At 39.0% G+C, this 24590-nt stretch overlaps 4 protein-coding genes across 4 annotated transcripts in view; 2 read left to right on the top strand and 2 right to left on the bottom strand.

Moving 5' to 3' along the window:
- LOC125775363 (uncharacterized) overlaps positions 1 to 24590 on the top strand; it is a 727609-nt gene that overhangs the window by 578885 nt on the left and 124134 nt on the right. The gene's annotated exons all lie outside the window — the stretch shown is intronic.
- LOC105226444 (transmembrane 9 superfamily member 2) overlaps positions 1 to 24590 on the top strand; it is a 147660-nt gene that overhangs the window by 83292 nt on the left and 39778 nt on the right. Inside the window, exon 2 of the mRNA XM_049462539.1 lies at positions 18856 to 19050. Coding sequence (XP_049318496.1) covers positions 18856 to 19050 — 195 coding nt within the window. The remainder of the gene's footprint in view (positions 1 to 18855; positions 19051 to 24590) is intronic.
- On the bottom strand, positions 9682 to 10331 carry LOC125775534 (uncharacterized). Its single transcript, XM_049446191.1, has one exon. The coding sequence runs from the start codon at positions 10318 to 10320 to the stop codon at positions 9682 to 9684; it is 639 nt and encodes a 212-aa protein (XP_049302148.1). The 5' UTR covers positions 10321 to 10331.
- On the bottom strand, positions 10336 to 11776 carry LOC125775397 (uncharacterized). The gene has a single exon (XM_049445944.1). It carries the CDS (start codon positions 11632 to 11634, stop codon positions 10534 to 10536), a length of 1101 nt encoding a protein of 366 aa, XP_049301901.1. The 5' UTR covers positions 11635 to 11776; the 3' UTR covers positions 10336 to 10533.

Below are 24590 nucleotides of genomic sequence, written 5' to 3'. Positions count from 1 at the left end.
TTCTTTATACATCTCGGTGAGACCTACATACATATATTGGAGTATGTTTCTGTGATATGGGACCCTAGTTATCAAGTCCATCTGGAAAAGTAAGAGTCCGTTCAACAACAATTTCATTTCAACATTTGGGTTCCAGTTTGACTCGGATAATTCCGCTCGTTTGCGGATTGCACCCCTCACGTCAGTTGGTCGGGAGGAGAGTAATCGTATTATTAATAAGACCTTGCAGTTTATACTTCGCGAAAAATCTTTAAAACTTACTTTGAAAATACAGTGTCGAAGAAAACGCGTTTAAAGTTTTAAGCTACTATATAGTTGACCTCAAGTACGCAACTTTTTAAGGCTGTATCTCCAAAACTGTTACTCGGATCAAGTTCAGAATTGGAAACAGTATTCTATATATGTTTTAGAATTAAATAGCATGAAATTTTTTATGTAAACCGTAAAAGCCATATAGCTTCTTAATTTAAGACAGTTATATATATATATGTATATAATTGACCACATATCCGACATAATTTTCGTTAAAATATGTAAAAGCATGATGTGTATTGTAATATAATTTCCGCTATTAAACTATGGAATATCCAATAAAAGCTAAGTTAATATTGCTAAGAAAATTAGTACCTCAACTTGGACCTCCGTGTACAGGTATGAAATAAGCATTTTTTGTGGAAATGATGAAATACAAATTTTAAATTGGAAAGTAAAAAATATATATCTTAATATATAAAAATCACGTGTCACGTTGTTTGTTTGCGATGGACTCCTAAACTACTGAACCGATTTTAATGAAATTTTTAACACTGTGTGCAGTTTGGTCCAACTTGAAAGATAGGATAGTTTATAACTCTCCTTATAGTCGCATTATTTATTTATTGCAAATTATTTGTTTATTATTAGCAAAGAGCTATCCACCAGTTGGTGGCGCTAACAGCGGTATTGAGTAAGTGCGGTATGTTACAGTAGATGGCGCTACAAACATTAAATGAAAATGCGTTGTTTGAAGTTTGTATTATTTGTGGTAAAGTTATACGAGTCTATGACTTCCAAAAAAAAATAAAAATTGGGCGGGGCGAAGTTCGCCGGGTCAGCTAGTTATATTATATACAGTTATGGCATACCCCTGAATATTCCATAATGATGTAGACGATTCGTTCGTCGACATATGGGGCACCTTACTCGATGGGTCTCCGTAGTTCGTGATGACAGCGTCGGTGGTGTTCGGGCGCAAGTACCGTTGCAGGCGCGGTTGCAGATACAAATGACGGCGTTGTTGCTGGTGCAGCGGTCGATGCTGTTGTATCTACAATGCGGGGCGCTGGTATAGGTCCGGTGCGTGGCACATTCGTAGACGCCCGAGCGGTTGGCGTGATTGCGACTGTCGTATCTGCAAGCATGTTAATCTGTATAGAGAAGATTGTTTATTATAAATCTGTCATGCAAATAGATATGGGCAATCGTGCAACGATTGTGGCATGAATGGGTCGTCGTATTGATTGACCATTTTGTTAGTTTTCTTTGTTATTTTTTGGCGGTTTGTTATTTTTTAACGGTTGGTATTGACGTATTTCTCGTTTTTATTGTTTTCATTTGATTAGTTTATTGTGTCGCGATAATATCGGTTTGCTTTTTGCGGTTTTCGGATTCGCGATCATCGGTAGTTTGTAGAAAGCACAGCTTCACGGGCGGTCTGGTTAGTGTTTCGTTTTGCGTACGGAAATCCACGGCTCGTATGTAACCGTCGGAGCCATAATGTAGCTTTTCTATGCGGCCAAGCCGCCACTTGGTAGGGGGTAGACAATCATCATGGATGAGGGCGCAGTCTCAAAGTTAAGGCGCTTGTTCTCTTAGTAGTGATATATCGCGGCTGAAATAGCGCGCTTGCATATATGCGATTAGTATGACCTTTGCCTTTTGTAACTCTAGGTGCGTCACTGTGTTGGATGGGAAATTAGATGATCCTTTGACTTTGCTTTTGTGTTGCTCTATAAATATGAACATGTAAGCAACTACTCTGAGAGCTCTTGGAAACGATGAAAATCGTTCAATGATATCGGTATCATCCAATAATGTGTGAAAGGTGGCGATTTTTCGACCTTCTGGAGCGATTATGTTGCGCATGGGTGATTGTTGTCAAGAATCGGGAGATTCTATCAATCATCGGGGCCATTCCACCAGAGAGTGGTGGTGGCAAGATGCAGTGGCTTGCACCCTCTTGTACCTAGATCGGCAGGATTGTCAGCACTGGCTACATGTCGCCAAGTGGCTTATCCAACTAGGTCAAGTATTTGAGACGTTCGATTGGAAACATACGGACCACAGATATAGTTTGCATTTTGTCATGTTTAAATGCATTTGCACCATGGCTACTAATTTGGAAAGTAGTGGTGCGCCACATGCTCAGGTCGTGGTAAACTTAGCGTTTTTAAAGGAGCCACTTTTGCTTTTTACTAATAAGTGGCTTGTGATCGTGGTGTCATTTTTCGTGCGCACATAGATAGTAGCGCATGGGTGATTTTTCAGAGGCATCACAGAAGCTATGTAATTCGACTTTGTGTTCGGGGGAGTAATTTATCCAGCGTGGAATTTGTATCTGAGAAATGTCATTCAGATTGTTTGCGAACTGGGAGTATTTTCCCAGTCGGTTCCAACTAGCCATAATTCTTGTATTAAGATTTTCGCTAGTATCATTATTGGTGAAAGCCATCCTGCGGGGTCTAAAAGTTTTGCCAGCGAGGATAAAATCTGTCTTTTTGTTATGGCTGATAATGCGAATATGGACTCAATCGTGTATGAGAACTGGTTCGATATCGCATTCCATTGGATGCCTAGAGTTTTTGTTGTACTTTCCTTTTCGAATATAAGGAAATTGGTGTCCAACAAATTTTCGTTTGGAATATTTTTGAGTATATATGGGTGGTTGCCGTAATATTTTTTAATGGAAACCTCTGGATTTGAGGGCTTTTATTACCTCGTATGCTTTTGGAAGAGTGTGACTTCCAGGCAGAATATCGTCTACATACGTTTGAGTTTTCAACACTTCAGTTGCAAGAGGAAATTTTGACTTTGTGTTGTCTGCCAATTCGCGATGTGCTCGAATGGTTAGATATGGTGCACAGTTAACGCCAAAGGTAACTGTTTTTAATTTGAAGCCACGTAGAGGACTAGTGGGGGATCTTTTTTTTTTGAATAACTCTTCCGCCCATTCCCGTGATTTCAAAATTGGCTAGTTTTGTTGACAACTGTAGCCTGTTTTGTACCCTAGACGTGATCCTTCGTCTATTAAGGCCCTAAGTTTAAACAGTTCTCCTCGGTGTTCGATGGAGACAGCCGCTGTGGGTAGTAGTACCCTACTGTGATTTTCGCTATGTAGCGTTCGGGTTTTTAACGCCTTTGAGCAGCATGGTGCTTCCTGGCATTTTTCTGAATATGTTGCAACTAAACCTGTTGCTCTTTTTACGTTTGCGCTAAAGTGGCACTTTAATGTGGGCACTTTAAGGTGAATGCCTGAACTTGCCTCTTGGGATTGTCTTTTTGGCAGCTCTACTCTCGGTTGCGGAGTAGGTGCAATTGATTTGATTAGTTTTAGTTGATCAGAGATCATTGCTTTTGTCTCTTCGTATTGGTCTAAGCAATTGTCGCATTTTGCGTAAGCCGAGGATTAAAAATTTTCTGGTAGATCTGAGTCGTCAGATTCTACGATTGCGTCATATGCCGCTTGGAGACGTGTTCAGAAATTGTCAAGATTTTCTCTTTTAATTTCCAATACCGACTCAGAATTGTCTTGAATCGGTGCAGATGAAAATCGAGTGCAGTATCGAATTAGACTGTCACTCTCAAAAATAAATTTGGTGTATGAAATATCTTTCACCCTTTTTTGTTTTGTAGCACCTTGCTTTGAGCGTGTAGCTTCTGCATGTGTACACGGACTTTTTGCGTCAGAAATCATATTTGGAACTTTTAGAAACTGAGTTGTTTTAGATTCCTTTGAGCCTGAGCTCATTTAAAAGATGTATGGAATAAATCAGAAAAAGTTTCTATATACTTAATATGTTGAATAGAAAATTTCCAAAATACAAATATGTATGTATATGAGATTTTTGTATATATATATATATTTTTTTTTTAATTAGTTGATTTTATTACCGCGTTGCCGCGTCACCGTGATTAATTATATTTTATTTTAATTTGTGTTACCACTAGTGCCGTCCGGTACGGTTCGAAGGACAATGTATTTTTTTCTATAAAATAAAAAACTCCCGGCACTCACCCTGTGACGAATTCAAAATAAAATTAAAAAATGAAAGTTGAAGCTATTGACGTGTATGCGCACGGATCGAGAACAAAAGAGAACTGGACGTCAGTCCTTTTTGTTAGTTGTGTTTGGTGTCCTCATGTGTTTGGTGTGGAAGGTATGGTGTATATGCTGATGCGGTGCACATGATGACGATGTTTTTTTTTGTTTTTTTTGTGCCGGAGGGGGAATCTTACATAGATACTGCTACTTTGCTGTAGCAATATGCAAGTACTGCCCGCTATAGGTACACCTCATTCGGGACCACGCCCAATCAGTATTACCTACTGTTCTGGACTTGTGAAACGGTACACCTACGTACTAAACCCTAACTCCGTCTCCTATAGCTTTACTGAGGCCGTGTGAGACCGCCGTTAGGCAAGGGCAAGCTTAGCCTGTGGGCTCACGTCATTAAAGCGATATTCGCTGCTCTAGATTCACTCCTTCTTTGCTGTTCTACTCTTCTCAGGTCATGGAGTACCATGGCTGCCAGCTTCTACATTAAATTCCACACATTCCTCGAGTGCAGCATATAGGTCACTATATTCTCTGGTGTTATTCGGTTGGATACTTCCTTTTCCAAAGATAGTCGCTCATTTCTATATTTCCGACAGTGGAAAAATATGTGTTCTGCGTTCTCGTTATTGCTACCACAGAAAGAGCAAGCTACTCAATCCTGTTTGGAACTGTGTTATGTAATGATCTACCTATCCGTGTTTTCGTTCCATCCATGCTTGTATATTACCGATTAAGCGGTATGTCCATCTCCCCTTTCTTGATGTATCCCAGCGTGTTTGCCATTCGTTTAAGTTGGCTTGTCTTTCTACTCTACGCTCTGCCACCGTTAGTTTCCGGCCTGCGCTATTATTATATATTCGCTTAAGTTCGACAGCCATTATGTCTGGGGGTATAATTCCTGCTAGAACCCCGGCAGCTTCATTAGAAACCCTGCAAAATGCACTGACTATTCTGATAGCGCTCAACCGGAACACCGATTTTGTCACTCCAGCATATGTCTTATGTATTAATGCTGGTCCCCATACAGGCGCCGCATACATTACAATTGACTGGCTGACCTTTGGCCAGAAGAGCTCTCCTGCTCTGTTTCGGCTCTCCTATGTTTGCCATTATTCTTGATAAGGCCATGTTTACACGCGCCGCTTTCTCACATGCTTTTTTAACATGCATTTTGTAGTTGAGCCTCGCATCAATCGTCACACCAAGGTATTTCACAGCGGATTGTGTTGTAATGTTGCGCGCCCGTCTATGTTAACCGAAATGGTTTCCAGTGTTTTTCTGCTAGTTATAAGCACTGCTTCCGTTTTGTGGCCGGCAAGTTCGAGTTTTCCACTCGTTAGCCACTGCTTTATCTTCAGTACAGATCACTACAAATACTCTGTATTTGATGGAGCTCCTTAGCTACTATTGTCACAGCAATATCATCTGCGTATCCAATTATTTGCACTTCTTTCGATAGAGGGAGGCGCAATATTCTATAAACAACTTCCTGCTCGGTGATTTCTGGCGCATCTCCGACTTCTTCGCGATAAAAATTTCCTTTTTGGTTTTGTTCTGGGAACAGGGTTCCCACAACATTTTTGAGTAATGAAGGGCATGTAGGCGCTTGACGTTTGCTACCTTTAATCCTTGACATTACAATCCTATGCGCTGCTCCCCACGGATTTTCGCCCACTTTTTCGCATAATTCTTTGAAACATGTAATTTTGCTCTTTTTAATTGCATTTTTTAGGACGTTGCGTTTCTTTTTGAATGCTTCTCGCAGGCTGTCACAATCTAAGCTGTCTATGCTTCGTTGGAAGCGGCGCCTCGCTTTGTGACTATCACTTCTTCGAGATTCGAGATCTCGATGCGGCTGTCCTCTTTTTATTCATAGCGGCATCACAGGCTTCGCTAATGTGTTGTACCAACAGCCTGTTGGTCTATGTCATCACTTCCGTTTATGTTTTCGTCCAGCATTAACTTAAAAAGCACCTCATCTAGGGTTTCAATTCTCCACCGCTTGGACTGCACCTTTTGGTGGCAAACATTTCGCTGTTGCATACTCTTGCTGATACTTAACATTTTAGCCAAATGGTCACTTTGGGTATATATGTCGCATATCCGCCAGTCTATGTATCGATATAGCACCCTGCTGGCAAAAGATATATCGATAATGGAGCCACGCCCATTCTTCTCAAAGGTGTTTTGTCTTCCTGTATTAAGCAGTACTACGTCTAGAACAGTAAATGCTATAAGTAATGCGCTACCTCTCAAATTTGTATTTTTGCTGTCCCATCCTAGCGCCCAGGCATTAAAGTCACCTGCAATTATATTAGATGTATTTGTCATCGCATCCTTTACCAAGTCGTCAAGTATTTTTTCATATTCACCATGTGGTATACTTGGCGGTATATAGCAGCTGTAAGAAATAAAGCCCCATATTTTGGCTCTTGTATAGTATGCCTTGTCAATTAATGGTGTGTCTTGCACCATTTTATCTCCGCAAGCCCATATTGCAACCTTTTTTGTGGTGTCGGAAATCAACTTGTCAGAGTCTTTACTGTTCACAGATTAATGCAACGTCTATCTTATTTTCGTATATGTTTTGCGTCAAGAGATCCTGGGCCGCTTCGCAGTGGTTCAGGTTTATTTATAGTATTTTCACCTTCTAGGTTTTTTCAGTGCTGCTGTATATATGGGCTATTTCCTGCTTCCTATCTGATGGTCTATGTTTGTACTTCCACTGTGTTTACTTGCCTTGCAGGAAGGACTGTTAACACAATCTTTGGCGAAATGACCCTCCTCTCCGCATTTAATACAGCACTTGCTCCTGTCTTCTGGATTGCTGCATGCTTTCGTCACATGTTCATACCCTAGACATCTGAAACATTTTTTCAGTTGCGCTTTTTCCCGGATTCTGCAGATTGTCCAACCGATTTTAATAGTTTGTGCTGCCAGTAAGTGCTTTGCTTCCTGCGCATGAAGGCTTATGATTGTTTTTTGAGTGCCTGCATATGCATATGCTTTTAATACACTCTTCACTAAATAGACGAAGCTCTTCAAATTCTGAACGAATTGCCTATACTATATGCTCTTTCGTCGTTATATCGTCCAAGTCACGCACTTCAACTGTAGTTTCTTGTGTTAGAGATCTTATTTGTGTCTGATCTCCTAGTATCTTCACTATCTCCTTTCTATATTCTTTAGTACTTTCTGTCTGTGCTTTCTTTAGCTCTAACAGTATATCTCCTTTAGCTGTCTTTTTAATTCTTGAGCCGTTTTCGCAAAGCGCTTGCAGATTTTCATTTTGTTTAACCGCCCGAAGTATGTATGCGTAAGGCATGTCTCCGGTTTTTGCGATTATAATTGCTTCTGGTCGAAGGCGTGGTACGGTGTTTTCCTTCTTCTTGTTTTTATTTTTTTTGGGCTTTACTTGGTATCGTCATCCAGGTATCTTCCCTTGCCGCGTCGCTTTCTCCTCCCCCGAGATTTCTGCTTTCTTCTGCTTTCACAATTAGTTCGTCATGGGTTGTTTTTGGAGGGGTTCGTCGGTTTATCTGCTTGTCATCACGTGGTCTTTTCGGTGTGACTTCAGCAGTCGTCTGTTCCATATCTACACTTCTACCTATGTTAGCTTCATCTTGAGCACGGGTGTAGAGCTTCGATATTTCGCTAAGCAGTTCCCCAATGGAATTGTTGATAGAGCGCTGTGGCGGACGCATCATATCCGTTAGCTTTTGTATCAATCTCCAAGTTTATATATATTGTTTGATCGCGTTGCGACTGTGCTTCTTTCAATATCGGTGTCTTCTCCTGAAGCGTTGGAGGTGACAATTTCGACCTCACTGGTCTTTGTGCAGAGAGCACCTTCACTGGCGATCTAGCCAAACGCGAAGCTTTTTTTAAAAGGATCTACTCCCGAAATCGTAAATTGACTGGTGACATTTGTTACTGCTATTGTTGTTGTGCGTTTTTTCATTAATTGTCTCCATTTATCAGTGTAACCAGCGCATCGTGTGCAGCGGGGCGGGCCGAAATAGACAGGAACGGGTGTACCCTCGGGGGCTATGTCCCTACCCCAGTTCCCTGAGGCCTGTCCGTACCGGTTCCGGAAAACTCGGACGAACCGGCGCTCGCCCAGAGCAACGCAGTCTACTAGTTCTACGCCCAATGTACACTTCCTGACCAGGGCCCGAAGGGGCTAGTTACTGATTCACATCGTGGCTGACACTTCGGCAGAGCTGTCTCACATCACCCTCTCCACACCACTAGTGAAAACAGCTGGTGATGCTTCAAACAACTCCCAGTGCGCCCCGGTATAGACCGATCTTTTTTACAACCGCACCTAACATGGTGAAAAGACACTGACCAGGAAGCCGCTCACTTTGAGTCCGTCGCGCCTGGATTTTGATCGGTCACCTATATTAGGGAGGCGCAACTAACCTGCTACTACAGGCCGTCCGGCTATCCGCGACCTACCGATCAATTGTGAGGGGGGTCAGAAGCTCATTTAGCCATACCTTATCGATCAATATGTAAGATATCTTTAAAAACTAAGTAAATGTAAAATATTTAATACAGTCTAAAATTTTAATGCCGAAAGCTCCCTTATACCAAATATAGTAATTTATGCCGAGTCACCGTATACGTTATCATCATAAAGTAAATAATAATATAGTTAAGCGTTGAATATAAATGAAATCGGTGATGATTATGAGGCAACCCCATATAACTAATATAATTATTTTCGCTGACTATACTCGATATGTTAGATTTTGTCCATTTCGTTGAGTTTATATCGAATACTATCTATACGTTAACAGAAAATGCCTCAACAAAATTAAATGAGAATTTTTCGATTAACAGGGTGTTATTGAGTAACAATAATGAGTGTACAAAAACTCACCTTATAGGCCACTCACACTTTTAGTTAAAAGGAAATGCACTAATTTCAAAGATCGTTACAAGTTTTATTTTCTGCGAATTTCACTTCACAATTATTGGGTTTAATTGAATTGAAGTATGGATAGTTAAATATATATACAAATGTAAAAAATGTAAACTGAACAACTATATATTGGATCCAGTAGGTATTAGGTTACATATATATTAGATATATACACTCGGGTAAGCGGATCAAAACCGGGATGCTGCGGAAAGCGTAGATGTTGGCTATTCGACGTCGTATCAACGAAAGGTGCGCGACCTGCTTTCTCTATTCCTTTTGTTCTAATTAGATTGCAGTAAGTCATCGCGTTTGGGTGCATGTGCGTGTATGTGTGTTAACGTGTGGTTTTCTCTCGCGTGATGAGGTGAATAAATTGATGTAGATGTGATGCGACGTCGCTACTCATTTAGCCATCCCGGCCCCCCTAGGCGAGTATTTAGCCTAGAAGCCGCTGTAGCTGCTGGAGCGTTGCTACCACGCTGCTGAGACCTGTTGACCGGCGGGATTGCGGCCTAAGCTGATGGCGTCGTGTTGATGCTGCCTGGTTATGGCGCCAAGGACGGGATTCTGCTGCAGAGGGTCCGCGGCGGCGGTATGCCGTCACAGGAGTCCTTTGGGAACGCCTGACGTTACCACTGGTGCGAGGAGCCGGTGGGCGCCGGGGGTCGCGTCTGGGAATGCGATGCAGCATCGTATGATGAGCCCGCACACAGATTTGGCAACGATTAGGTGATGGGCACTCCTGAGTTGCGTGGGAAGTTGCCAGACAATTCAGGCAATACCCGTGCGCCTGTGCCACCTGCTGGCGTTGCATCGGCGGCATGCCTTTGAATATACCGCAGTGCGATAGCCGATGAGGGCGGCGGCATAAAGGACAACGAATGAGTTGCAAATTCGCTGGTAATGCTGGCGTGCTTTGACGCGGAGCCGTTGTCGCGGTGGAGCCTGTTGTTGTTCGAGGCGCTGCCGGTGCAGTGTTGGTCCGGGGTGCTGCTATTGGAGCAGCTTCAGCGCGAGGGGCGGAAATTGCCGAACGCATGGTTGGCGTTGACGATGATGCCATATCCACGTCCATATTACTCTGTGAGAGAAATTATGATATTAGAAATGTATTGTGAAATTTACAATAATATGGACGTTTGTGCCACGATATGTGGCATGAATAGGATGTCTTTTTTTATCAGACATTTATGTTAAGTCTTTGTGTCATTAATGTTATTCGAGGTTTCGATTTGGTAAGCGGTTATATGTTTTAACGATTTATTGATTTATTATTGCGGTTTCGGTTTTACGTTTCTTTATCTTCGGCGGTTGGTAGAAAGCATAATTTTACGAGCGGTCTGGTTAGTGTTCCGGTTTGAGTGCGGAGATCAACTACTCGAACATGACCGTCGGAACCGTAATGAAGTTGTTTTATGCGGCCGAGTCGCCATTCCGTAGGAGGGAGACAATCATCTTGTATAAGGACGCAGTCTCCAAGCTTTGGTGCCTTTTCTTGAGTTTTCCACCGGTATCTCTTGTGAAGGTCCTTTATGTAGTCTTCCTTCCATCGGCGGCTGAAATCATGATGGAGGATTTTAATTCGCTCCCATCTATTCGATAAGGATAGCGACTCCACGCCTGGCTCAGGTATGGCCAGAATGGGTGCTCCTTTGAGAAAATGCCCTGGGGTTAAGGCTGTGAAGTCGGAGGGATCTTGCGAGAGTGGTGAGATAGGTCTAGAGTTTAGTACGGCTTCGATACGAGTGAGTAATGTAGTAAACTCCTCATAATTGAATTTATGGTCACCAGCCGTTTTCTTTAAATGGGACTTAAAGCTCTTTACTGCTGATTCCCAGAGTCCGCCCATGTGTGGAGAACATGGGGGTATGAATTGCCAATCGATTCCTTGGGGTGCATATTTTCTGACAATTTCGGGGGATACTTCTTTCATGAATTGTAAAAACTCCTTTTCCGTGGCTCTTTGAGCTCCGACAAAGTTTTTTCCATTGTCGCTCATAATTTTTAAAGGAAATCCGCGCCGTCCGACAAAGCGGGCAAATGCTGCAAGAAAAGCCGCAGTAGTCAGATCCGAACATAGCTCGAGGTGTACTGCCTTTGTTGTAAAACATACAAAGACAGCCACATACCCTTTTCTAAATGAGGAAGACCTTAGCATTGAGGCCTTTATCTGGAAAGGTCCAGCAAAATCAACCCCAGTGGTGGTAAAGGGTAAAGCGTAGTTGCAGCGTTCAGGTGGTAGGGCTGCCATGATCTGCGTACGCATCTTGTGCTTGTACATAGTACACTGTTTACACATGAAAATGGTTCTCTTTATTTGTGGCTTTAGTCGCGGTACATAAAACTCTTGCCGGACCATTTGTTGCATCAAGCGATGCTCACCATGCATTGTAAGCTGGTGGAGATATATTAGAAATAAGTAGGCAAAACGGGATTTCTCTGGGATAATGATGGGATGTCGTTCATTGTAACTAAGGCTGGAGTTGGCTAGTCTTCCATTTGCCCGTAGTAATCCCTTAGCGTCCAGGAATGGGTTTAACACGAGAAGTGAGCTTCCCTTTTCGAGAGGTCGCTTTTCAAGCAACTTTGATTTCTCTTTGCTGAAATAGCGAGTTTGTGTATACAAGATTAGACTGACCTTGGCATGTTGCAAGTCGGAATATGTTAGTTGTATGTCAGGATCGTTTAATATCCTTTTCACCTTTTGTTTAAGTTTATGGATGAATTTGTGCATATAAGCGACTACCCTTAGTGCTCGAGGAAATGAGGAAAATCTTTGGAGAATATCATCCTCTTCTGGAGTGATATGAAAATTTTCAATTTTCCGACTTTCCGGAGGTATGATATTCCGAGCTGGAGACTTTGGCCAGAATTCTTGTGATTCTGTTAGCCATGTGGGACCGTTCCACCAGAGTGTAGTGCTGGTGAGGTGAAGTGGTTTGCAACCTCTTGTCCCCAGATCCGCCGGGTTATCTGCACTTGCAACATGTTGCCATTTTGCTGAGCCAACTAAGTCTAAGATTTGTGATATGCGATTCGATACATATGTCTTCCAAGTATAGGGTGGTTTTTCCAACCATGCTAGAACTATTTCTGAGTCTGACCAGAGATACATTTTGTGATCGTTTAATTTTAGATGGGTTTGAACTATTGAAATTAATTTTGCTAACAGAAGAGCACCATTTAGTTCAAGCCGTGGCAGGCTTAGTGTCTTCAAAGGTGCAACTTTGGCTTTGGCTACCAAAAGATGTGAAGTTATTTTGCTATCATACTGAGTGCGTATGTAGACTGTTGCGCAATAAGCCTTTTCAGAGGCATCACAGAAACCGTGTAATTCTGTGTTAATGTTAGGGGTGAAATTTACCCATCGAGGGATTCGAATTTCTGATATAGTATGTAGATTATTAGCAAATTGAACCCATTTTGTTAAACGTAAAGGTTTTACCTGTTCATCCCATTCAGTGCCATCTTGCCACAATTCTTGAATGAGAATTTTAGCTTGAATCATTATTGGCGAAAGCCATCCTGCGGGGTCGAACAGTTTTGCCACCGAGGAAAGGATTTGTCGTTTTGTAATGGCGGACATTGCAGATATTGACTCAATTGTATATGAGAATTGATCTGTTATCGCATTCCATTGAATCCCTAGTGTTTTTGTTGTACTAGCTTTTTCGAATTTGAGGAAGTCAGTATCTAATAAGTCTTCCTTTCTTATATCTTTGATTATTTCGGGATGATTTGAGGTTATTTTCTTTAGGGGAAAACCTGCTGAATTTAGTGCTTTGATCACTTGAGATAATGATTCGCACGCTATTGGTATACTGTGGCTACCTGATAAAATGTCATCCACATATGTTTGAGTTTGCAACACAGAAGTTGCTAAAGGTAAATTTGTTTCACAAGTTTTTGCAACTTCATGTAACGTCCTAATGGCTAAATAGGGTGCGCAGTTGATGCCAATGGTAACTGTTTTAAGTTTGTAGTCGCTAATTGGACTATTAATTGAATTGCGGAAGACTATGCGTTGGAAATCCTGGTCATCTTCATGCACCAGAATTTGCCTATACATTTTCTCAACATCCCCGTTAAAAACGTATTTAAACATGCGCCAATTTAGTATTAGCAACATGAGATCAGGTTGTTATGTTGGCCCTGTGTATAATACATCATTGAGTGATTTGCCTGAGCTCGTACACTTTGATGCATTGAACACCACTCGAACTTTTGTTGTGATTTTTTCCGGTCTTATTACCCCATGATGTGGAAGGTAAAAAGATAAATATCTACCTTTGGATATCTTTTCATTTGGTACGGTTTCTTCCATATGATTGAGGTCAAGATATTCCTCCATCACATTATCATATGCTGATTTTAGCTCATTTTTCTTCGTCAGGCTTTTTTCCATGCTTAGGAATTGCTGGACTGCTGAGATTCTAGAGTGGCCTAGAGCTATAGTTTCTGGAAAGGTGGATTTGAATGGCAGTCGCACAACATAACGACCATGTTCGTTTCTTGTTGTTGTGGACTGGTAATAGGCTTCGCATGCCTGGTCTTCTTCTGAAAGTTTGGTAATCTGGGGTACTTCTTCCACTTCCCAGAATTTTTTAAGTTCATTATTTAAGTATTCGTTTGTTATATCTTCCACTTGTGTTGTGAAAGAATTTATTTTTTCAGTGACTTGGCCACTTATAATCCACCCAAAGATTGTATTTTGGGCTAACAATTTATTGGAGATTTTCTCTATACCTTCAAGAATTATTTGAGGTATTAAGTCACTGCCTAATAAGATGTCGATTTGTGATGGGGTATGACAGTTGGGATCTGCTAACTTGAGATGTGAGCATTTTTCCCAATGTATTTTATTTACTTCATAGCTTGGAAGCAAATTTGTAAGTTGCGGTAGAACGATGGCTTGTGCATCTATTCGTATATCCGCATTTGGAGAAACTATGGTGATTGGGCATATTTTATTAGAATTTTGAATAATTCTTCCGCCCATTCCCGAAATTTGAAAATTGGAATGTTTTATTGGCAATTTTAGCCGATTTTGAACCTTTGATGATATGAAGGATCTTTGAGAGCCTTGATCTATTAACGCTCTTAGTTTGAATAAATCACCTTTATGTTCAATGGTGATGACCGCAGTGGGTAAAAGAATTTTGCTTTCATTTTCTGAATGAAGCGCTTGAATTTTTGCTGCTTTAGAGCAACATGGTTGTTCTTCCCTTTTTTCGGGATTTGAGGTTTCGTGATTACTTGATGTAGTTGTAGCGACTAACCCCGTGGTTTTTTGAAATGGATTTTTCTTCGCATTTTGAAAATTGGTAACATGAAGCAATGAGTGATGTCTTCGTTGACAGTATACACAATTGAATTTGCTTTCACAGTCTTTTGTCATATGAGAATTCGACAGACAGTTTATGCAAAGTTTGTGTTGACGGACCAGATTGTTTCTATCTGAAACGGATAGTTTTTTGAATCTCTCGCAAGATCTTAATTTATGACCTCCCTTACAGAGTTCACACAATGATTGCCATTGACTACTTTGATTTGACACGAATGTGTGACTTTTATTGACGTGTCTATTATATTGTATGTTATTACTGGCTTGGGGTTTGAACACGTTTTTATTTGAGTCATTTTGATGACTTTTTGGCTTTATAGTTTTTTTGTCTATTCGCTCAGCTATCTCGTATTGAGCAGTGAGGAATGTTTTCATCTGTTGCCAGGTGGGCATTATTTTTCTTTCCACTAGTGATTGTTCCCATCGTAGTAGAGCAGCATCAGGCAGTGTTTCTGCGCAAATGGTTACTATAATAGGGTCCCACGATTCTGTGGAGACATTTTGTGTTTTTAACACTGATAGACAATTTGTCACTGTGGAGTGTAAGTTTTGAAATTCCTGGCTAGTTTCTTGTTGGATTTTTGGCAAATGCAATAAAGTTTTTATTGGGTTTTCTATCATAACCCTTTCATTTTCGTACCTTTCAACAAGTGCTTCCCAAGCCAGTTTAAAATTTTCGTCATTTAAAGCGAATTGCTTGACGATACTGCCTGCTTCCCCTTTTGTTTTATACCTGAGATGGTATAGCTTTTGTGCTTGTGAAAGTTTAGGATGGTTTATATAAACAGCAGTGAACATGTCCCGGAAGGACGGCCACTGGTCATAACATCCATTGAAAACTTCAGTATCACAAGCTGGTACCTTTAGGTACATGCCTTTATCTAGGTCTTCTTTTTGTGTTGTAACTACTCTGGGAGGGGGAGTAGTGGCTCTACTTGGCCTTACTAAACTTATTTGTTCAGTTATCATTCCCTTTGTCAACTCGTACTGATCTCGGCAGTTATCACACTTGGCTGTCGCCGAAGCTTTTGTGTTTTCTGGGAGTTCTGCGTCGTCAGTATCTAGTACTGTATCGTACGCTGCCAGAAGGCGTGCCCATAGACTGTTAACACTTTCTAATTTTATATTTAAAACTGATTCCGTAATGTCAGTAATAGGGGAAGCTTGAAACCTTGTGCAATATCTTATAAAGCTATCACTTTCAGTGATAAATTTCGATATTATATGATCTTTTGATCTCTTTTGCTTCGCACCGTGCTTAGAGCGTGTAGCTTCTGCAGGTGTGCTTTGTTTATCGTCGTCAGCCATTTTTGGAATGGTAAGAAACTGACCTGATTTAGATTCTTTTGAATCGGTGCTCATTTAGAATAAATAAGAATTTAGAATTAAAATTTGATGAGATATTTCTGATAAATACCGAAAACCGAAAACTCTTTTAAGTAAATAAGAGTTGTTATTCCCGTAAATTTACTAAAATACGTGTAAATTGTTTTTGTTAACCGCGCTATTGTATTTAAATTGTATTTAAATAGTTGCGATTTTATATTTATTTTTATATATTTTATATTACGGATTTATCCGTATGTCCTTGTATATAAGTACTCGTACAGACGGTATACGAGGTCAATAATCTTTGTACATATATGTGCCCGCTATGTGCGTATTGACGTGCATATGCTGTACTAAATTTCAATAAATATTTAATCCCGCTTGTTTTTGTAATACAAAGAACAAGGAGATATTGTTAAATTATATTTGCCTATACGGGCTTAGAGTACGTACTATATAAGTATGTACTAATTTATTTGTCGTTAATAAGACTTTATTATTTATTATTTTTTTTGTTAAAATTCCGCACCGCTTATTTTTTGTAATTAGCTATTATCGCAGCTTCTAATAATTTAAGATTTGTTATAGTTTTTTTTTTGTTTCGGATATACCCTCTAAATCAGGGTATGTAGCGTATGCAAAATGAATACCAATTATATGTATACAGTACGTATATCATATAAGTATATACATATGTGCTTATATTTGCGCGATCAGAATTTAGCGCGAAAAGAAAATGAACAATGTGCAGGTCATTAACCTCTGCACTTGCGGATTAGCAGGTATATGCTTCAATATATTAATGTTAATATATATTAATATTAATATTAATTTGTTTGTATGAGTTTGTAAGTACAGACTTATGTTTGTTGCATTTATGTATTTTAAGTATGCTTTGGGTAAGTGCATATGTAAATATGTATGTTTGTATTTATTCTCGCATTGGAAATTTTGCTTTTATGCCTTTCGCTTACCTATTTTATGCAATCCTGCTTACTGTTTGAAGAAACAGAAGGGGTATTGCTAGGAAGATTTGCAAGTAAATGCTTGAATATAATATGTTTGTTTTGTTGTAGTGGGTGTGTTTGTATACACAAGGGTAAGCTCCGAAGGCAGTAAATGATTTCCTTTGTATTTATAAAAATATATGGATGATATATTTTTTCAACTGTATTTTGTTTCCGTTTAGAAATTGATCAAACGGATTATATACATAGGTTTTATATTTGATAAAACCGTATGATATCATACATATTTACATATGGGCATAAAAAATGGAACGACTTACTTTGTCTCGCCTCAAGGGGGTTTTGGGGAGAATATAGTACATATATGTATGTATTTCTTAATTTTAGGAATGTTATCCGCTTTCGGTTTCCGCCTGTGTTTAGTGTTCTCCTATTTCCTCCTGTGTTTAATGTTCCTTTCCTAGTTTCCTCCTTTGTTTAGTGTCCTCTTGCTCCCGTTTCCTCCTTTGTTGAGTATGTATGCATGTAGGTATGCGTTCGTTGTTATGTTGGTTTTTTTTTTTTTTTTTTTTTTTTTTTATTATATCGCGCCCGATCTGAGTTATAATTTTGCTTTTTTTTTTTTTTTGTTAGACCGCGCCCGATTTGTTTTATAATTATTAGTATTTTTATAGTTAGAGCGCGCCCGATTTATGGTTTTTATGAATTTTTAATATTTATATTTATTATTATTAAAATTTTGTTTTTCTCAGCACTGTATGTAAATGTTAGTTTAGTTAGGTCTTTTTTTTTTTTTTGTTTTATATGTGTGCACTATTCCCACATTAAGTATATTTGTTTTGTTTTATATGTGATGGCCTAGAAGCAATTTATGTTTGTGAATTTTTTATTTTGTAATTATATATGTATATGTACGTATGTTTTTTGCACAGCACTTTTATTTATTTATATTTTTATCTTTTTTTTTTTTTTTTTTTTTTTTATGTTTTGGAATATATATGCACTTTTGTACCACAGTAATCGTAAATATAATATAGTTCAATATACATATCTGTATATGTATAAACTATATTTTAGTTTATTTATTCACTGCACTTGCTGTATCCAAAACCGGTTTTTGGTACATATGTTCTTTGTTGTTTTTTTTATTTATTACCTTTTCGGTTTTTATAGCTGCACTTTCTCACACGGTAAGATTTTTAGTAACTTTTTTTTTTTTTCAAATCTTAATTTTATTGACTTTATTTAGCCACAGTGCCTTTCTTTATGGCTCGAAGGACCATGTACAAAAACTCACCTTATAGGCTTTTACACTTTTAGTTAAAAGGAAATGCACTAATTTCAAAGATCGTTACAAGTTTTATTTTCTGCGAATTTCACTTCACAATTATTGGGTTTAATTGAATTGAAGTATGGATAGTTAAATATATATACAAATGTAAAAAATGTAAACTGAACAACTATATATTGGAACCAGTAGGTATTAGGTTACATATATATTAGATATATACACTCGGGTAAGCGGATCGAAACCGGGATGCTGCGGAAAGCGTAGATGTTGGCTATTCGACGTCGTATCAACGAAAGGTGCGCGACCTGCTTTCTCTATTCCTTTTGTTCTAATTAGATTGCAGTAAGTCATCGCGTTTGGGTGCATGTGCGTGTATGTGTGTTAACGTGTGGTTTTCTCTCGCGTGATGAGGTGAATAAATTGATGTAGATGTGATGCGACGTCGCTACTCATTTAGCCAATGAGTATTTTTTAATATGATTAAATTTTTTAATATAAAGTTTTGTCAACACCTAAAAGTATTTTTCTGCCCTCGATCCCTGTTATTTGATAAGTATAAAAAGTTCGGTTACACCCGAGCGCTACTTTCTTTGTTTGTAACAATGATGTACATATATACTAAATAAATCATTGTGTTGTAAACTTATATAAATCACATTACTTTTTTCTTAATTATAGTCAGAAATAGTTCTATATGTTAATCGATTGAACACAGAAGAATCCGTAATCCCATATGAGTATCACCATTTTGATTTTTGTACTGGCAATGAAAAGAACTCACCTGTTGAAAATTTGGGACAAGTCGTTTTTGGAGAACGCATACGACCAGGTCCTTATAACATTGAATTCTTAAGGGAAATTAATTGCGAATTGGTAAGTGTTTTCATTTCATTTGCTAATAAAATATTTGGTCTTTTCATAAATTCTGTTACAAAGTTTACAATACAGACAGCAAGGACAAATTCGAGCAAATTTTTGTTATAATAGATAATTAGTTTAATATTTATGATATTCTCATTAAACTTAATATTTCGTGAATGTTTGTTTACCGCACTGTTGATCGTTTTTCCCAAACGTATACAATTTCTCACAGAGAGAGTTTTTAATTTTTATCACAAACATTTTTGAAACAATAACAAGGTGCTTAGCAATTCGTTCGTATTCTAACCACCAACTAGATTAAGTTATATGAGTTTGTTATGTATGGACAAGCCACTCCATTTTTGACAATTGCAGGTTAAGTTCAATCCTTTTCATCTTACTGTGATCTTTCCACCGTAATTTAGCATCGAGTGTAATGCCAAGTTATTTGACCGTACTGGCATGTTATGCAGACGTCATAAGGATTTATAGGTTGTTAGTGATTCTTTTATTAGTAAAATTCATCGTTTAGTTTTATTCCCTATTTCTTAGTCAATTTGATTAAGGGGTCGATTGCACATTGCAGATTTAGCGCCGCTTTTTTTTTCTGTGTTTTCGGCGCATAGCATTGCGGTGGCAGTTACAATGTTGGGTGCTAACGGCAAGACTCTTTCATAAAGAATCTACAAAAGTGGACTTATAGTACTTCCCTACTGTACGCCTGCTTCAATTTCTTTTAGTTTGAAGAATTCTTTCCCTCTTTTACAGGAAAAATCTTTAGGTGATATGCGATTCTAGGAAAGCACAATACTTAACCAATATTCTAATTTTGGTTTTCGCACAAGGCCTTCTGCCACGTCTGAGAATATTTTTCCTACCTCAAAGGATTTTTGAATGTAGACTGCTTTTCATCAATAATAGGTGTTTGTGATGGTAATTAATTTTTCAAAAAGTTTGGAGATATGTGAAAGTAGTGAAATTGTACTATATGAGAATCCCTTCCCGGTTTAGAAACAATGATAACTTGATGATTTAACTTTAACTTGAAAAGTAAGAAGAGCTTTAGAAAACTTTTGTATGACAACTTCTTTAATACTTCAGCTGTGGTTAGATCAAATTCTGCCACTTTCCAAACATTAAACCTTGTAATTTAATTTTCAATTTCACAAATGGAGATTAATCTCGGTAATCTGCATGATCTGGTTGAACATTATTGGGGAACGCAATTTCACTACTCTAATTTGATTTAGCGCAATCACTTCTAGCCCTTGTATTACTGATAAATTTTATTGCTCCTTCGTGACTTGTTGAATATTTAAAACATTTGGTAAGCCAGTAATCATATTTTTTCTTAAAAAAGATTTGTGTATTGGTTCATTTTTAATTTGAGTGATCACTCGCTTCAATTCAGCTGTTGCCGTTTTAAGGTTGATTTTCTCAAGTGGTGAGAGTGTTTGATGTCATTTTCGTCGTATCTCTCCTAGATTCGATTTTTATTTCTCTGCTTTATCTCCAGAGTATTATTTCAAGAAACTTGTTGAATTTTCTTTTGTAAATCGGTCAACATCTAGTTTTCTTCAATTGATATGATTTGTGGACAGTTTGTTTAAATTTTTGGCGATAAAACTTCATCAAGAACCCGTGTTTATCGATGGTATGGTGAATCCAATAGATGTCGAAGGACGTTCAAAATCAGTTGTTTTCCGAAAGCTATTAGTGAGGCTAGCATACATTTGGCTGCAAAAAAATTTGTTCACGTTTAAAAAGTTCGTGTCGATTGGTCGAAAAAAATCGTAACAAAATTCAATGGCGGTGCTTCGAAACACGTCTATGAGATGGTGGCAGGTGATGAATCGTGGGTTTACTCGTGTGACCCCAAAAGAAACACCGGTCGACTGTGTGGAAATGTTTGTCTATTTTTGAAAAAACCACATGTAACAACCATTCCACGAGAACAACGCAATACAGTAAACTCTGAATGACCTTTCAAGAAATCACCAACCACCGAAGATGGATCACTCTTCACTATTTTTTTGAATTTTTACATATTAACAAAAAACTTGCGAAAAGTTGTATTGTCCCCCTCAAACTAATTCCATTTGTCCCAATACACTTTTGCCAAAGATTTTTCCCATCCAAAAAAAAAACTGTTGTTAGAGCCAATTTCTGGAATATCCTTTAATGTGTGTAGCGATTCACGTTTAATGTTTTCAATTGATTCCAAACGTTTTTCCCGGAGCGATAGTTTGAATTTGCTGAATATTCAGAAGTTACACGGAGAAAAATCCACGAAGAATCAATGAAGTATGTAACGGTACATCATCGGTCGCATAACACATTTATGCCCGGTTTCACAGTCCATACTTAAGTTGTGCCTAAATAAAATCTTAGCTAAGCATTGTTGCAAACTGAGCAGTCGTTTGCGTTTCACAGTCAATGCTTAATTTCTATAAAATTTTATTATGATATATGGCAACGTTGTGGGCAACATATGTTGTACAAATGTCATTCATAAAAATATGTTTGAAAAATTTAAATTATAACAGACAATACATAAATTTGCGAGGAAAATTATATCAAAAATGGATGAAAACAACAAAAGAACCCCAAATTTCATCACTAGCGAGTCGGAGCACCCATTGGAACTGAAGGAAAAGTATAAGCTGTTATTGAGTGCAAGCGAACGGACACTTGCCCTACGCTACGAAAGATGTCGCTGAAAATTCAAAGCAAATTCAAAACAAAAATCAGCTGTTATTTAAGCATTACTTAAGACTCAAATTTTCAGTGCTTAAGCATAACCTAAGTATGAACTGTAAAACACTATTTTCCTGTTTTATCTTAAGCACTACATAAGTATGGACTGTGAAACCAGGCATTAGTACTCCTTGCTTTGGCATAGCTTTAGCTCATCTTTTCCACGATATTCGATCGATTGATCGCCTGTTTTTGGTTCGTAAGCATAGATCCTTTGCCAGTAATAATACGTTACATACATGGTAGTCGGAAAGCATAGTTTCACAGACGTTAAAGCGGTGCTATTTTTCGAAAAAATTTAGTAATCTTGGAACCAATCGTGCTTTCACTATTCTTATGCCTAAATGGTCTTTAAAACTAGTTTTCACTGATCTTTTCAATATTCCAACGACGTCAATAAGACCTTTGACTGCTTATCGTCGATTTCGCTTCCCAACGTACGCGTGAAAATCCAAAAAATCGTCGGTCGTTGATGACACTACAGGGAATCTTTCGTTGATTCACAACAAGTTTGTTAAGGTAAAATATCAAAAAATATTTATTTACGAATGTCTTACTCAACTAGAGCGACAGCAAATTAAAAAGTGGGTGTAAAATGAAAACTCGTCATTGATGGTGATTTTAACGCAATACCCTCGCAATAACTGAACACTTTTACAAGGCTTTTCAACAACGAAAATAATTCAAAAATCAAAACATTTCACACTATATATGAGGAAATTTATACCAAACAAAGTTACAGACTACTTCTTTTGGAAAGTAATATTTAAAAATCAATTACAAGAAATTCTCCCCTCAGAAACTCCAACATAATCGTGGACCAAAATCGGCGAAGAACGGTTTTTAGAGACATTAGCTAAAATAGTTAGTCCAGCCGGGTTTTATGGTAGCTTACCGCAGCTGGAGGTGTCATTATCAGAAGACTTGAAAACATAGTTGAAAAGCGTTTCATACCAATTTATCAATTTGGATTTACGTCTCAACATTTTACAATCGATCAACTACATCAACTAACAACCATAATAGAAGATGCGATAGAAAATAAGAACAGCTGTTTTTCTAGACGTATCCCAGGCGTATAATGTGTCATCATGGATTGTTATACAAATTAAGACTACCTGCATCATTATCAATTTACCAAATAGTGGAATTGACACTGAGTTGGTGCATAACCTTAAACGAGACAAATAACACTAACAAAAGTGTTAGATGTATCCTCATATATATTCAAAATGAAGTAATCCGTACTCCACCTCGGCAAAATTTGTTGGCATGACGCTGAATGCAAAGCCCAAAGACCCAAATAAAAAAGTTACACAGCTAAACGTAAAATATAACAAAATAATACTTATGGCTTTACGAGGACATCTACCAGCTGGGCAGCGGCACCTTCCCAATTAAGGGACCGGACATTCCAGGTGCATGCCCTCAAATCATAGTCCTTATTTCGTTTGCCATGGTCGTCATCAAAAGGGGGGTCTCTCATCCGAGGCTGTGCCCAATCCATAAAAAAGGAGACCCCACAATCTGCGCCAACTACCGTGGGATTAGCCTCCTCAACATCGCGTACAAGGTTCTATCGAGCGTATTGTGTGAAAGATTAAAGCCCACCGTCAACAAACTGATTGGACCTTATCAGTGTGGCTTCAGACCTGGAAAATCAACAACCGACCAGATATTCACCATGCGCCAAATCTTGGAAAAGACCCGTGAAAGGAGAATCGACACTCACCACCTATTCGTCGATTTCAAAGCTGCTTTCGATAGCACGAAAAGGAGCTGCCTTTATGCCGCAATGTCTGAATTTGGTATCCCCGCAAAACTAATACGGCTGTGTAAACTGACGTTGAGCGGGACCAAAAGCTCCGTCAGGATCGGGAAGGACCTCTCCGAGCCGTTCGATACCAAACGAGGTTTCAGACAAGGCGACTCCCTATCGTGCGACTTTTTCAATCTGCTGCTGGAGAAAATTATTAGAGCTGCAGAACTGAACCGAGCAGGTACAATCTTTTATAAGAGTGTACAGCTGCTGGCGTATGCCGATGATATTGATATCATCGGTCTCAACACCCGCGCCGTTAGTTCTGCTTTCTCCAGACTGAACAAGGAAGCAACGCAAATGGGTCTGGCAGTGAACGAGGGCAAGACGAAATATCTCCTGTCATCAAACAAACAGTCGTCGCACTCGCGACTTGGCACTCACGTCACTGTTGACAGTCATAACTTTGAAGTTGTAGATAATTTCGTCTATTTAGGAACCAGCATTAACACCACCAACAATGTCAGCCTAGAAATCCAACGCAGGATTACTCTTGCCAACAGGTGCTACTTCGGACTGAGTAGGCAATTGAAAAGTAAAGTCCTCTCTCGACGAACAAAAACCAAACTCTATAAGTCGCTCATAATTCCCGTCCTGCTATATGGTGCAGAGGCTTGGACGATGACAACAACCGATGAGTCGACGTTGCGAGTTTTCGAGAGAAAAGTTCTGCGGAAGATTTATGGTCCTTTGCGCGTTGGCCACGGCGAATACCGCATCCGATGGAACGATGAGCTGTACGAGATATACGACGACATCGACATAGTTCAGCGAATTAAAAGACAGCGGCTACGCTGGCTAGGTCATGTTGTCCGGATGGATGAAAACACTCCAGCTCTGAAAGTATTCGACGCAGTACCCGCCGCGGGAAGCAGAGGAAGAGGAAGACCTCCACTCCGGTGGAAGGACCAAGTGGAGAAGGACCTGGCCTCGCTTGGAATATCCAATTGGCGCCACGTAGCGAAGAGAAGAAACG

The sequence above is a fragment of the Bactrocera dorsalis genome, chromosome 1 (genome assembly GCF_023373825.1).
Source record: "Bactrocera dorsalis isolate Fly_Bdor chromosome 1, ASM2337382v1, whole genome shotgun sequence".
In the NCBI taxonomy this organism is placed as follows: Eukaryota; Metazoa; Arthropoda; class Insecta; order Diptera; family Tephritidae; genus Bactrocera; species Bactrocera dorsalis.
This window is presented reverse-complemented; position numbering and strand designations above follow the sequence as displayed.

What these genes read in the sequence shown, in the direction of transcription:
- LOC125775397 (XM_049445944.1), bottom strand. Translation starts at nt 11,634, where the DNA reads ATGCATGGTGAGCATCGCTTGATGCAACAAATGGTCCGGCAAGAGTTT.
- LOC125775534 (XM_049446191.1), bottom strand. Translation starts at nt 10,320, where the DNA reads ATGGACGTGGATATGGCATCATCGTCAACGCCAACCATGCGTTCGGCA.